At 50.8% G+C, this 13,938-nt stretch overlaps 1 protein-coding gene across 2 annotated transcripts in view; it reads left to right on the plus strand.

Annotated features, from left to right (window-relative positions):
• Window positions 1–4,116: 4,116 nt before the first annotated feature.
• Window positions 4,117–13,938, plus strand: part of NDUFA10 (NADH:ubiquinone oxidoreductase subunit A10) — a 49,081-nt gene continuing 39,259 nt past the window's right edge. For both annotated transcript variants that reach the window (XM_067740019.1, XM_067740020.1), the window contains exons 1-6: window positions 4,117–4,275; window positions 7,775–7,943; window positions 8,688–8,903; window positions 9,444–9,530; window positions 11,442–11,563; window positions 13,497–13,576. In XM_067740019.1, the coding sequence (XP_067596120.1) occupies window positions 4,201–4,275; window positions 7,775–7,943; window positions 8,688–8,903; window positions 9,444–9,530; window positions 11,442–11,563; window positions 13,497–13,576 (749 nt within the window). In that variant the 5' untranslated portion in view covers window positions 4,117–4,200. The remainder of the gene's footprint in view (window positions 4,276–7,774; window positions 7,944–8,687; window positions 8,904–9,443; window positions 9,531–11,441; window positions 11,564–13,496; window positions 13,577–13,938) is intronic.

Genomic DNA, 13,938 nt, shown 5'->3' on the forward strand with positions numbered 1-13,938 from the left:
CCTGCAACAAAAGATTCACGTATGATCAGGCTTCATAGAAACAGCGAGACTGTTTCCCCAAGTGGGTGCATGGGAATTCCAGTAGCTGCATATCCTTACCGACACCTGGCACGCTAAGCATTCTCTATTTGCCATTCCTCTGGGGTTGCAGAAGAAGTTCTCTCTGCAACCTTAACTCGCATTTCCAATGACCAAGGCTGCTGGGCACTTTTGTAAGTTTAGTGGTTTAATGTCCTTCCGGATGTGCCCTTTCTGGAGGGCTCTTGCAATCAGGTCTTTTGCCTATTTTTATATTGAGTCCCTTTTTCTTTTTAACATGCAGGAGTTCTTACATATTCTGGGTCCATGCCCTCTGTTGGTTATATTTACTGCAAAAATGCCCTAGTGTCTGGGCTTGCCTTTCATTCTCTTAATGGTGTCTTTTGATGAAGAGAAGGTCTTTATTTTGATGTCCAATTTGTTCATTTTCCCCGTTTATAGTTAGCCCTTTATTTTCCATCTGTTTGCCTCCAAGATCATGAAGATATTCTCCTGTTTAATTCCAGAAGCTTTGTTGTCTTACCTTTCATGTTTAGATTCAGTCCATCCAAAACTGATTTTTATTTATGGTATGAGATATGGGTCAACATTAATTCTTTTCTATAGGGATATGAAATTGCCAAGAACCCACTATTTATTGAAAAGACCATGCTCTCCCCTCCGCAACGTCACTCTTTTCATAAACCAAATACCTATCTATCTATCTATCTATCTACCCTTATCTCTTTTTGTACTCCTCATTCTGTCCCATTCGTGTTTGTCTATTCCTGCACTAATACCATGCTGTTGTAATTACTACAGCTTCCTCATATATCTTGATACCTGGTAGTAAATCCTCAGTCCTCGTTCTTCTTCTTCAAGATCGCCTTGGTTATTCTTAGTCCTTCCCAAATGGGGGTTGGGGGAGAGACATTTTAGAATCAGCTTGTCAATTTCAACAAAAGAAAACTTGGGGGGCTTTTTATTGGGATTCTATTAAACCTATAGATCAATTTGGAGGTAACTGTCCTCTTTACAATTTTGAGACTTTTAATCCAAGAGTAAGGCAAATCCTCTCTTCATTTACAAGTCCTTCAACTTCTTGATATACTTTTGTGGTTTTCAGTGTAGGGCTCTTTCACATGATTCTGGGGATTTGAGTTTTTTGGGTTTTTTAAACAAAATTCTAACACAAATGGCATCCTTTCTTTTAAGTTTTTAAAGTTAAAATTAAAAAGTTTTATCTCTCCTGTTGCTGGTACATAGAACACAATTTTTAAAACTTTCTTCTTGAAACAATTACAGATTTACAGGAAGTTTCAAAGAAAGATGGAGGGAGGTTCTGTGCCCCCTTCGCCCTGTCTTCCCCGATGACACTGTCCTACATGATGGTAGCCTCCACACTGGGACACTGACTTTGATGCAATCCATGGAACTTAGATTCTCCCAGTTATACATGCATTCACCTATGTGCGTGCACCTGTGTGTGTGCGCGTGCACATGCACGCAGATACGCTTGTAGCTCTATGCTATTTTGTTAGCTGTGTAGCTTCGTGGACCACCACCATCAAGATATGGAACGTTTCCATCACAACCCCCCATTCCCTAGCATCTGGTGACCACTAATCTGTTCTCCATCTCTATATAATTTTGTTATTTCAGGGATGTTACTTAAGCAGAATTACATTGTATGTAATCTTCTGAGATGGACTCTCTTCACTCAACATAATTCTCTCCAGGGGTCCAGGCTGTTGCCTGTATCAACAGTCCATTGGTTTTTCTAGCCGAGCAGTGTTCCATGGTATGGATGTACCACACTTTGTTTAGCTGTTCACCTTTGAAGAACAGGTGGGTGGTTCTCAGTTTTTAGCTGCTAGGAATGAAGCTGCTATGAACATTCATTCGAGTTTCTCTGTGAACCTAAATTTTCATTTCTCTGGGGTTAATGTTTAAGACTGTAATTGCTAGGCTGTATTACAGTTCATTTTTAGTTTTACACCTTTTCCAATTTGGAAACTGCTCTTTAGCAGAGCGGCTGTACTTTCTCACATTCTTACTAGCAGTGTATGCGTGAACTAGCTTCTCTTCATCTTCTCCACCAGTTGGTGTTATCACTATGTTTTTCATTTGGCCTTTCTGATAAGTGTGAAGTGGTATCTCATTGTGGATTTAATTTACATTTTTCTAATGGCTGATCACGTTGAACATCTTTTCATGTGCTTATTGGCTATGTGTATAACCTCTTCAATGAAATGTCTGTTCATGTCTTTTGCCCACTTTTTAATTGGATTACTTCTTACTGTTCAGTTCTGAGATTTCTTTATGTGTTCTAGATGCGAGTGCCTGGTCACACCTGTGGTTTGCAGGTGTCCACCTCCACCCCCATCCCCACAGTTGCTTTTTCATCCTCTAAGGGTTTCTCACAGAGCAAAACTTCTAAAAAATTTTGATGAGGTCCAATTTACCAATTTTTCCTTTTTTGTATTATGCACTTGGTGTCAAGCCGAAGAATTCTTTCCCTAGTCCCAGGACAGTGATGTCCGGTATTTAATTTAAGGTTATTTTGTTTCCTACTGGGATCGCTCTCCCTTTTTCGCTAGGGCATCAGTAAAAGTTGTTAAACACAGAACTTTGTCTTGGGAAGTGAGATGAAGGATGTGTGTTTGCTTGGGGTGAAGCAGGAAAGACAACCGGAGTGCTGGAGGGAAGATGCAAATGGTGTGGACAGTGACACAAGGCCAGAGAGTCTGACAGGGAGGTGTCCCCACCCTAACCCCCCCGGACTTCTCAGACGCGCTGGCAAGGACACGGAGCTTCTCAGACACATCAGAATGTAGAGCCAAGCCTTGGGTGATAAGCGGTGATTCCACAGGGCTGGATGACTTAGGGCTACCTGGTCACGCCTGCTCATCCAGCTGTATTTGAGGTGCACCTGTGATGTGTTAGGAGCTTTGCTTGGGGCTGGGGGCACAGTGGTGTAGGATCTGGAAGTGGCCCATGCTTCCGGACAATGCAGGGTGCAGAACACTATTCTCTCGATGTGGCTCATTGACATCAGAATTAGCTGGAAGCTTGTTAAACACATTTTAGGGCCCATCCCAGATCTTCTAAATCAGACCCTCTGGCACTGGGGACTAGGAATCTGTATTCTGGACAAGCAGGGATTCTCTTGTTAGAGAAACAGCCATTGAAAGGACCTTCGTTTTTACAACTCCATGATCATTCTGAAAAGTTGAAAACCAAATGAAATTTAAACAAAAGAAAAGTTAGGGTGTTAAAAACAATAAGCCCGCGGAGGAGAGTGAGGATCTTAAAGCCTTTTCAAACGGCAGCCTGGTAGGTAAGAAATCTCACATTAAAGTCACCTTCTAACCTGAAAGGAACTGAGGCCCCCGGTCATTGGATCATTGAGGTTTTAACAGGGGAATGAGGACAGCTTTTGTTTGCATGTTACTCAAGGTGTTGACAACACCAGGCCCGCCAAGGGGTATGAGACCTCTTAGACCTGGAGTCATGAGCCAGGCGGGGAGATGGGCCCTGGGGAGGCGGAGGATGCGCGGACCTCAGCCAGGCCGGCCCTGCTGGACAAGCGCCGTGGGTCGGGAAGGTCAGTCTACGGTCCTCCTTCAGAGCCTCTCGGACGCCCGCGCTCGTGCTGGGTCGCTCTCACGCCGGCCCTCCTTTCACCCCCCGCCCCTAGCCCCAGGCCGCCTTCCTAGCCTCGGGTGGTTTGTGAGCTATGGAGACACTTTCAAGGAGGTGGTTTTGAAGTCCGCACCTGCCGGTCTAGGGAGTTTGGGAGGGTGGGGAGCGTCCTGGACGCGGGATGTGCTGCAGCAGTAACTACGAGGTCTGGGGCGGCCTCGGCTCCCCGCACTGCGCGTCCTCAAAACCGGGCAGTGGGCAGGCCTCCCCTTGGAGCCCGGGCGGCGGGAGACCCTCCCCTTTGAGCCCTGGCGGCGGGCGGGCACTACAAGGTCCAGAGGACGCGGACGCCAAGGGAGACCCGAGGTTAATCAGCCCCAGCTGCGCTCTGCGCGCCTGCGTCCGCCGTCCGGAAGTTCCCGACAGGCGCGGCGCGGGCATCCCGGCAGTGACGTCACTGTGGCGCGCCGGTCGCGGGAGGGGCCCTGTCGCGACTGCGTCCCCTCGGGTCCTTGAGCCGGTGCTGACAGCGGAGCCATGGCCTTGAGGCTGCTGAGACTGGTCCCCGTGTCCGCGACCTCTCGGGGCCTCGCGGCGGTCGTCCAGCGCGTGGTGAGGCGGCGGCGGGCGGAGGCCGCGGGTGGGACCTGGCTTGTCCTCCTGGCGCCGCCCCTTCCTCACCTCCCCGGGCCTCCCAGCGTCATTCTCGGGGGGGATCCTACTGTCCCCTGGAGAGTTTGGTCCTGAGTCGCGAGGGTAGGCCTCGGAAGGGCCGCCGCGAGCTTCTCCAGGTCGTTTTCTCTCAGCTCCGAGCAGAACGTGGGGCCCGGAGGGGAATAGGCGGCCTGGCCGCCCTCCTCGGGGAGGCCAGGTTGCAGATATTATTACCCAGTGCGATTGTGCGATAGACGAATGAGCTGGTGTGGGCGAGCCCCGAGAGCCTGGGGGCGCTCATGCATTCATTAATTCATGTGGCAGCGCTGTCAAGGGCCAGGTAAGGGGCGATGTGACGTTGAGACAGTGGAATGACGTCGTACGCGGATTCAACAAGACAAGCAAATGAACTGTGGCTGGAAACCTTAGGAAAACTATTTTATGACAGAGACTGTACATAGCTCCTTTGGATACTAGTGGCTGGAGCAACGTTGGTGTCGAACTGTAAAGGGACTTGACCTCTGTGCTCAGGATTTTGATGAGCAAAGGATTTTGAACAGAACAGTACAGTAACCTTATTAAAAAGTCATATAAATGTTTGCAGGAGATAACTCGGGCTGCAAAATAGAAGAAAGAGAGAAAGAATGAAAGAGGGAAAGGTGATTGTCTGTAACACCCAGCGTACTTCCCTGCATTAGTGACAGTGAGGGCCCCAGAGTAGAGGGGGCTGCCGGGCACACACTAGATGGACCCACCTGTAAAACTGTGTTCACCTCTGGACGCTGCTCCCTACAGGGGATGTAGATGGCCTTCAGTAGGTCCAGAGAAAAATGAATAAGATGAAAAGGGTATACAGCTTGATACTTGGAATAATTGAGGGAATTGGAAATGTGTCGTGAAAGATCACTTATTCCCTGTGATTCCAGAGAGCAGAAGAATGGGACTGAGGATGGGAAATAATAGAAAAACTGTCATAACCGTAAAAAAGCACTTTCTAAAGATTTGAAGTCGGGGAAGAGTTGATTGCTTTATTCACATATCACTGTGCACCTGCTGTGTGCCACATCCGAGGTATATTCAAGTTGGGGACACAGATGGGAGACAGTTTGCACATGGCTCAGAGGTAACCTGGAGGAGAGAGTGATTAATTTCTTGGGTGCAAGGTACCAATATGATTAACACCCCGTCACTTATCTCATCTGCTACTCTTCCCGCACCCAGTCCACTTGGCACCAGCTACACTGGCCTTGCTGACATTGCCTCAGGGCGTGGGCGCTTACTGTTCCCCCTGCCCGAGAGGGAGACCCTCTTCCAGGTAGCCACGTGGCCAGTTCCCTCACTGCCGTCCAGTCTCGGTTCAAATGTCACTCTTTCTGCGAGGGTTCCGTGACCACCCGTTTTAACGTACATCCCATCCGTAAACCGTCCTCCCCTTCACAGCACTTACTTAATATGCCGTATAATTACTTCTTTTGTTATCCTGTGGAATTTTTTGGCTCACTGCTCTATCCCCATCGTCTAGAAAAAAGACTACATAGTATGGGAATCTAATGAACAGTTGCTGAATGAATAAATGAATGAGTGAATGACACACGGTTGCAACTGAGTAAATTGGGTATTCGCAGTTGTTGGGATTTGAGAGTTTTGGAATATGTAGAGAACATCCTGCCGTTTACTCTCCTGGTCTCCTGTCGATGGACCTTTGGTTGGTTCCAGTTGTTGTTGTTGTTGCAGGTGTTACTCTGTGAGCGTTTTGATATGTACCATTCCTCCTGTTTGCTTCTCTTGGTTGCGGTGGCTTCTCAGATTCTCCTTGTTTCTGTTGACCTTGGCAGTTCTGAGCAGTACTGTGTGGGTAGTTTGTCCCTCAGTGGGACCCGTCTGATATGTCTCGTGACTTGACTGGGGCTGTGTGTTCTTAGGAGGAAGAGCACAGAGGCAAAGTGCTGTTCTCGTCACATAATATGAAAGGTACACTGTGAGCATGACTTGTCACTGAGGACCTTCGTCACCTGGCTGAGGTGGCGGTAGTGTCTCTGCTGTGAAGCTACCCTTGCTTCCCCCTTTCCATCGTGTCCTCTTTGGAGGGGAGTCACTGCGTGCACACAGGGAGTGGGGGGTTAGGCTCCCTTCCTCGAAGGCAGAGCAGCCACATAAATTGTTTGGAATTCTTCTTTATGGGAGGTTTGTCTCTTCTCCGCATTTATTTTTTATACCAGTATGGACTTGTGTATATTTATTTTAAATTTGGGGGTGAAGTTCAGTACAGCTCTCCTTTGTTGCTCAGACCGTTCCAGCTGTGGCCATTGGGAGCTCTTTCGGGGGGCTCCTGTATCCCTGTAACCTGCCCCTCACGGTGTGTGTTGAGCACTTCCTTACTACCTGGCCTGGCAAGCTGGCAGTCGTAGAATGAGCCATTTCTCTGAGGAGCGCTTGTTCCTTTTACTGGAGAATGGCGTTAGAAACCAAGACCTAGGTACTCCGTGTGACTGATCTTGGAGCTTTGTTGCTTCTAGGTCCTCTCAGCAGACAGAGCAAGGGAGTGTACTGTACTAACCTGTGTACATGCCCACATCTATAAGTACTTCTCTGTGTCCACTAAACGAGTTCATGCTGTGTCTGTAGCTCCAATGCGGTACTGCATGGGTCATTCCAGCTCCTCCCCTTGCTGATCCGTGGGTTTTTTTGTTTTTCAGGGATAGGGGTTGTTTGAGTTTCAGTGTGGAGAGTAGATTGGGACACTGGAGACAGGAGACAGAGCAGGCATTTGCGTTGCAGACGAGAGACGTGAGGATGTCGCAGAATCGGTGCACTGGGGGCGGGGAGGGGCCGCTGGCCCGAGAGACTTCAGATTAGGATCAGTAGGGTTTTGTGAGTGATTATGGAGTTGGAGGAAGGAGGAGGGTATCAAAGGTGACTCGTGGCTTTGCTCTGTTCTGCTTGGTGGATGGTGGATAGGGAGCTTGTGAGGGGAGCAGATTGGGGCTTGGGGTGCGGATGCTGAATTTCAGTTTTAGGTCTGTTAGCTTTCAGGTACTTTCAGGACGTCTAGGACATCAGGAGCTGTTTAAAGGCATGAGATAACCCGTTCCAGAGCTCAGGACGGGAGCCTGCACTAGAGAAATGTTCCTTATCCCCTTCCGCCCTGTCCCCCCTCCCCCTCCTTCCTGCCTTTCTGTCATCCGTCCGTCCATCCATCCATCCAATTTTTATTGAACGTGGTAAGCGTGTCCTGTTCCAGGCCCTGAGGATTTAGCAGTGATCAAAGCAGGCAATCGCTGTCTTTATGAACTTACGTTGGGGGTGGGGCTGAGAGGCAGTAATTCAACAAATAGGTTATACAGAGGTCGGTGTTTTGTCACCAGGGGTCTTCTTGGCATTTATATTTACCTAATAGCTGCTGGTGCCCGCGGTGACCAGAGTGCTCACGTGCTGTTGTCTGCTGTGTGTTTTTCAGGGAGGAATTCACACAAGTGTCCAGTGCAAGCTGCAGTACGGCCCGCTGGCGTACCTGCTTGGTGAAAGAACGACCAAAAAGCTGACGGGAAAGAGCAAAGTGATAACTGTGGACGGCAACATATGTTCGGGGAAAGGCAGGCTTGCAAAAGAAATAGCAGAGAAGCTAGGTATGAACTTGTGTCCTGCAGAGTGACGCGACTTTCTCAGATACACGGTTACTTATCTGAGTTGGGTTTTGCTTTAATATCGAGCAGGTAGAGCTGCGCCTCAGGTAGGTATTTTACGCTTTTGAAATATTTACTGAAAAAGCTGTTTTTAGTCTTTCAGATTTGGAAAATTTTAGAAGTCCGTGCTGGTTGTCAGTTTGAATTGGGATTTTATCTTGACCATGTAAGCAGAGCACTTTCACAGGAGCAGTCTCATTTGAACTGCGTAACAGCCCGTGGAACAGGGCTGACAATCTCTTCTCACTTACGGACGGACGGGCAACCCCAGTAAGAAGCTGGGTCACAGGCTGCTTTGTGTAGGGCCAGGCGTCCAGCCCGTTTCCCGACTCTGGAGCCGGTGTCGTCCCCGTGCCTTTCTCTAGTGTTTGACAAGCCGAAGCCCAGTTGCATGCAGCGGGCACCCACGCTCAGGCTCTCCTCAGGAGGAGTTCATACGACGGTGCAGTGGGAAATGCTGCCATGCAGCCCTGGACCTTCATGCTGCCCTTGCACATGTGCTTCAGACATGTCGTCTTCCGTGTCTCGTGTGCTCCCTTTCACGCACCAAGAACACAGGTGTCAGGGTAACTTTCCCCAGGTCTTCGCCGACCGGCCTCAGCAATGGTGTTCAGATGCATCTCCGCCGCTTGCTGGTGGGATGCGCCGTGCCCATAGCATGTTTTGTCCGGTTGTTTCTCTCCTCAGGCCTGAAGCACTTTCCCGAGGCAGCGATCCATTATGCAGCCAGCACCACTGGGGATGGGAAACCCCTGGACATACAGCTCAGCAGCAACTGCAGTTTGGAGAAGTTTTACGATGACCCGAAAAGTAATGACGGCAACAGCTACCGCCTGCAGTCCTGGTTGTACGCCAGTCGCCTCCTGCAGTATGCGGACGCCTTGGAGCACCTGCTGAGCACAGGTGCAGTATCTGTGGTTGGGTAGCTGTCGGGCGTGTCCTGCACTTGAACCCTTTTCTGAAATGTAGTCGCTTTAGATTGCTGCTCATTAGAGCTTTTTTGAAAGGGTATTTGATGAGGCAAGCTCTGGCTTTCCAATAAGATCATGGATTCTCTGAGATCCATGGTGGTGGGCGTGGGGCGGACGCCCGGGGGGTCTTACTGAGCATCTGGGGTGGGGGCAGGGTTGCAGTGGACAGGGACGGGGTGGGGGGGGCACGGGGCAGGACCTATGGTTCCAAAACGAAATCCCTTTCTCTAGTAGCTGGATGCTTTCATCAGGGCTGAAAGAATGAAACAGAACATTGTATCGCCAAAACCAAAAAAGTATTGTAGTTTTGAAAATGATTTCCCACTTAGAAGGGCAAGTATGTTCTTTTGAAAATATTTGGTTTGGAAATGGAATTGTAAATAATTTTTTCCCTTTCTAAAATGAAAGGGCTAGTTTTCGTTGCTTTAATTACTACCTGAGTTTTGATGTTTGTCTCCATGTTTTTACACAGGGCAGGGTGTGGTGCTGGAGCGCTCCGTCTACAGTGACTTTGTCTTTGTGGAGGCGATGTACCGACAGGGCTTCATCCGGAAGCAGTGTGAGTCCCGCCGGCAGGCTGGCCTTCCTGGGCGCATGGGGTAACTTGGTAAAGGCCCTGCTACACTCACCCTGCAGTTAGTATGCGTTTTGTGAACATCCATTAAATAGATGAATAATGCCATTCCACAGGAAAAACCAATTCCTTCCACCCTCTCTCCCTCCTAAATTCGTCTCTCCCTGTGAAAGCACAGTGGTGTACTGGATCCTGAACGCACAGCTTACGCCGAGTCTCCACACAGCCTCCCAGGAAACTTCCCTGGCTCTCCAGCCACCTTGTGGCACAGCCGCGTGGCTCTGTGGCCCGTGGCTAGCTTCACTGAGCGGTCCTGTTCCCGTGCCTCCCTCCCTCCTCTTTGCTGGCCCCCGTGACTGCAGCATTCTTGTCCTTTCCTTCTCTCCTGCACGTGCGGGTCTAGTGCTTTTAGGGACACTAGCACTGGGGTGGGGGATTGTTGAAAGTCTGGCAAGCGGCCAGTGACAAGAATAAAGGCTCCTGGCTAAAGTAGCCTGGCCGTGAGGAGTGAGGGAACCCGTCCGGTTGGGGCCGGGGTGTCTGGAGCTAGGCGTGTGCTGGACAGGGCTGTGGAAAGGCCGTGTTCTCGTTCAGCCTGTGGGCATTTTCACCGTGAGCTTGGTCGCCTGGATCCAGCAGGTGGCTAGATCTGGAGCGCAGAGTACGAGCGGTGGGTTCCTGAATGGGGAGACCGAAGCCAGCCAAGGCTGAGCGGTGAGGGGGCCGCCCTTGGTCTGCGGGCCCGTCCTGCTGTCTGCGCAGTCCTGGTGCCTGTGCGGAGGGCAGCCAGAGCCCGTGCTGCTGAGCCCGGCACTGAGTCACACAGACACTCCGACAGCCTCGAGGCCAGCCAGCCAGCCTCTCTGGGGTGCGCGCTGTGTGCCGGGCTCCGCCTTAGGTGAGACAAGGCCCGCGCCATCCTGGGGGGAGGGGTGGGAGGGCAGCCTAGGTGCGTAGTTGCAGCGAGCGCACTTGCTGGCTGCGCAGCCTGGTCCCCGGGTGCAGAGGAAGCGTGTCGAGAGTGTCTGACCCTCGGGAGACGGGGTGTTGTGGGCAGCGTCCCTGAGGAGTGAGGCTGGCTGAGCCGTTGGTGGTGCCGCTACAGGGGCTTTGAGGGCAGCAGGCGCTGGTGCGGCTTGGAGGGGGCCGGGTGCTGGCGGAGGGGCGGGCAGGGCCGCGCTAGCAGGACGGGCACCTTGGCCGGGACGCTTAGGTTCCTCCTGAAAGTACTGAGGAGCCCCTGAGGGGTTTTAGGTGCGGGAGGCATGTGGTTAGATTTGAATTTGTTTATCTGAAGGATGGTTCGGGGAAGGCAGGTCAAGGAAAAGGAGAGCCTTGGGCGCAAGTCGGGGTTGGAGGGGGCCCCGCGGGAGGGAGGCCCGTGGCGGGCAGCGGAGCAGCCTGCTGGGCTGGGCGGACCTGGACACGGGCGCGCTCTTGGCCAGCCCGGCTGCTCAGCTCTGTGGGAGAGGAAGAGTGGACCCAGCTGGGCCGATGGGGCCAGCAGCGAGGAGGACCCGGAGGGGCAGCAGGCTGGGAAGGTGCTGCACCCTCCGTGTGGCTGGGCACACTTCAGGTCTGGCCTTTAGAAAGCTCTTAGGCCGGGCCTAAAATCCCGGTGTTGGTATAAGTTGCCTGATTTCTCTGGCCTGACTCTTTTGGTCTGTAGAGATGAGAAGCCCTGCCCTGCAGGGTGGCTGTGAGTGCTGCGGTCGCCGTGTGCCAGCCTCACGTGTGTGCAGCTGGCGGTAACGGCCGTGACTGTTACATGGTTCGCAGGTCGACACGTGGCTCTGGGAACCCGCGTGTACCTTTGGCCTTTTATTTGAAGAGAAGTGTGCATCTGAGGGCTGTCCGTGGACCATCGGCTGACAGATGGTGCCTCTCTTGTGCCAGGTGTGGACCACTACAACGAGGTGAAGAAGGTCACCATTTGCGAGTACCTGCCCCCTCACGTGGTCATCTACGTCGACGTGCCCGTTCCCGAGATTCAGAGCCGGATCCAGAAGAAGGGAAACGTAACTCAGCCTTTAAGTCCAAGACCACTGTCTCTTTATGTGTCCTCGTTACGTTTGACATAGATCAGCGCTTCACACCGATACTTATAGTGGGATACTGTGAATTCCTGATGGCCCCCACAGGGACGGGGGCACGCACATGGGTCCCCCCGGGGGAGCGGGCACTTGCGCGATGGGCGACTGAAGGAGGCCCCGGCCGCTCACTGCTCTCCTCCAGTGCTCTCCGTCCCTGGTACCATCCTGCCACTGTCCCCTGACCCTGGGTCGCCTGAGCCACTCTGAGGATGGGTGCATCTCCTGACAGGACTTCCCTTTCTGTTTTTCTAATGGGCTTTTCATGCCCTGTTGTTTCCTACAAGTTGAAAATAACTTCTAATACCCTTTCAGTTTACCACTCCCATATGTTGGGCCTGTCTTCCTCTTTTTCCTACTCAGTGACCCTAAAACAGTAGAGCAGTGATCTCCACACGCGTTCATTAACTCTTAGGAGCGTCGAGACAGGCAGGTGCCTAGAAACCCTGCGATTTGAAGTTGGCTCTGCAGGTGTGATGCAGGATGCAGGTCAACAAGGCCCGTCTTTGCCCTTTTGACTAGTTCTTATTTGGAAAGATCCCTCCTACCTGGAGTATTTTTTCCTGGGAGGAAATGCTCTTTTTGACATTGTGATGAAAAGGTAGGCTTGCCTGTATATCTGTCATCCCAGGGCCCGTCCTTAGCGCTGGGAGTCTCGTGGGTGCTCCGTGAGTGCCTCTGATGGCAGGTCCTCGCCAGGGTGGCAGAGACGCTCTGGGTGTCTTTGCTGCAACTGAAAGAGGCTGTGGGTCCCCCTCCTCGCTCATTTGGTGGTGAACACACGTGACACCCGTGGCTCCCTGTTGGTTACCAGTCTGCACCTGTGTGAGAGTTTCCTCCTAAGTGTGATGTGTAAGGTAGACTTTGGAGAATATTCCATCAGGTGGCGGAAGGAGGGAACTGCAAGTCAGAAGTATTTAATTATCATTCAGTGGAATAATTTTGAACACTTTTGCTTATTAGAGTGACGTTTATTGAGAAATACGAAGATATATATTTAGAATTCTCTAGATAACTTTTGATATCTGGATAGCAATATTTTAGAAACCATCTTGAGGAACAACTTAGAGCTATGAACATTTTTATTTTTCCAGTATTCCATGAATACTGTCACCGGCTAAAATTACCACTGTGTCTAAGTAAAGGAGACATTTTATCAAAGAAACATTATGTCATTAATAGATGTGTGTTCTTATATTCTAGCGGGGAGACTAATAGTAAACAAGGAAATAAGTAAGAAGTACGGGAGATAAAGGCAAATGCCATGAAGAAAATCAAACAGGGTGACAGATAACTTAGCCTTTAGCGTTGCTAAACCGTGAGAGGTTTTCAGTATGGAAACTTGCCACTCATAATTGGAGCTTTATGTTTCTGAAATTGGCAAACGTTGTATGAAAGGGAAGTGGAGATGGAAAAAGCGGGAGAGGTGGGGGTGAGTGGTAGAAAAGCGGGGTGGGCCACGGGGGCGGGTTCTGCGGCTCGGGGGGGAAGTGGGCCAGTGCCCCTCCCAGTCCCCTCGTGTGGCGTGTTGTCTTGCATCACCTGCACTCGGGCACGGCCCAGAACGGGAGGCGGGGCTGTAACTATAAAGGGGGTTCTTCCTGATCCTGTTCTAAGTCCACCTCTTAGAGTCTGTGGAAGAAAGGTCATGCCATACGTTCACCTGGGCAGGCTTCCGTGCTCTCTGCGGTGCAATGAGAACTGTTCTAACTGGTACCGAAGCCCCTCCCATCACCCCACAGTTCCTAGAGCACCCAGCGTGACTCTTTCTAGGAAAGCTGTTCGTTGATTGTCTCACATTTTCCATAAGCACGGGAAAAAGGAAAGTCCAGACGTATCACACTTCTCTGCTTCTTTTTAGCCACATGAGATGAAGATCACCTCCGCCTACCTTCAGGGCATCGAGAATGCCTATAAGAGGACCTTCCTTCCCGAGATGAGGTGAGCCCAGGGCACAGTGGATTGATGTATTTATTTAATTTTATTTAATTTTATTTTTCTAGATGTTTTTGATGTGCACCGTTTTTAAAGTCTTTATTAAATTTGTTACAGTATTGCTTCTGTTTTATGGCCTCAAGGCATGTGGGACCTTAGCTCCCTGACCAGGAGTCAGACCTGCACCCCCTGCATTGGTAGAGGAGGTCTTAACCACTGGGCCACCAGGGAAGTCGCAAGGATTTATCCGCCAGAACTCCATACGTGCAGTTCCTTAGGCCCCACCAGCCCAGGGGCGCGCTCTTGTTGATTTCAGTGGATGTCGTCTGGGGAGTTTTAATGTGACGTTCATAAGCAACAGTGACAGC

Source organism: Pseudorca crassidens, chromosome 6, assembly GCF_039906515.1.
Source record: "Pseudorca crassidens isolate mPseCra1 chromosome 6, mPseCra1.hap1, whole genome shotgun sequence".
NCBI lineage: Eukaryota > Metazoa > Chordata > Mammalia > Artiodactyla > Delphinidae > Pseudorca > Pseudorca crassidens.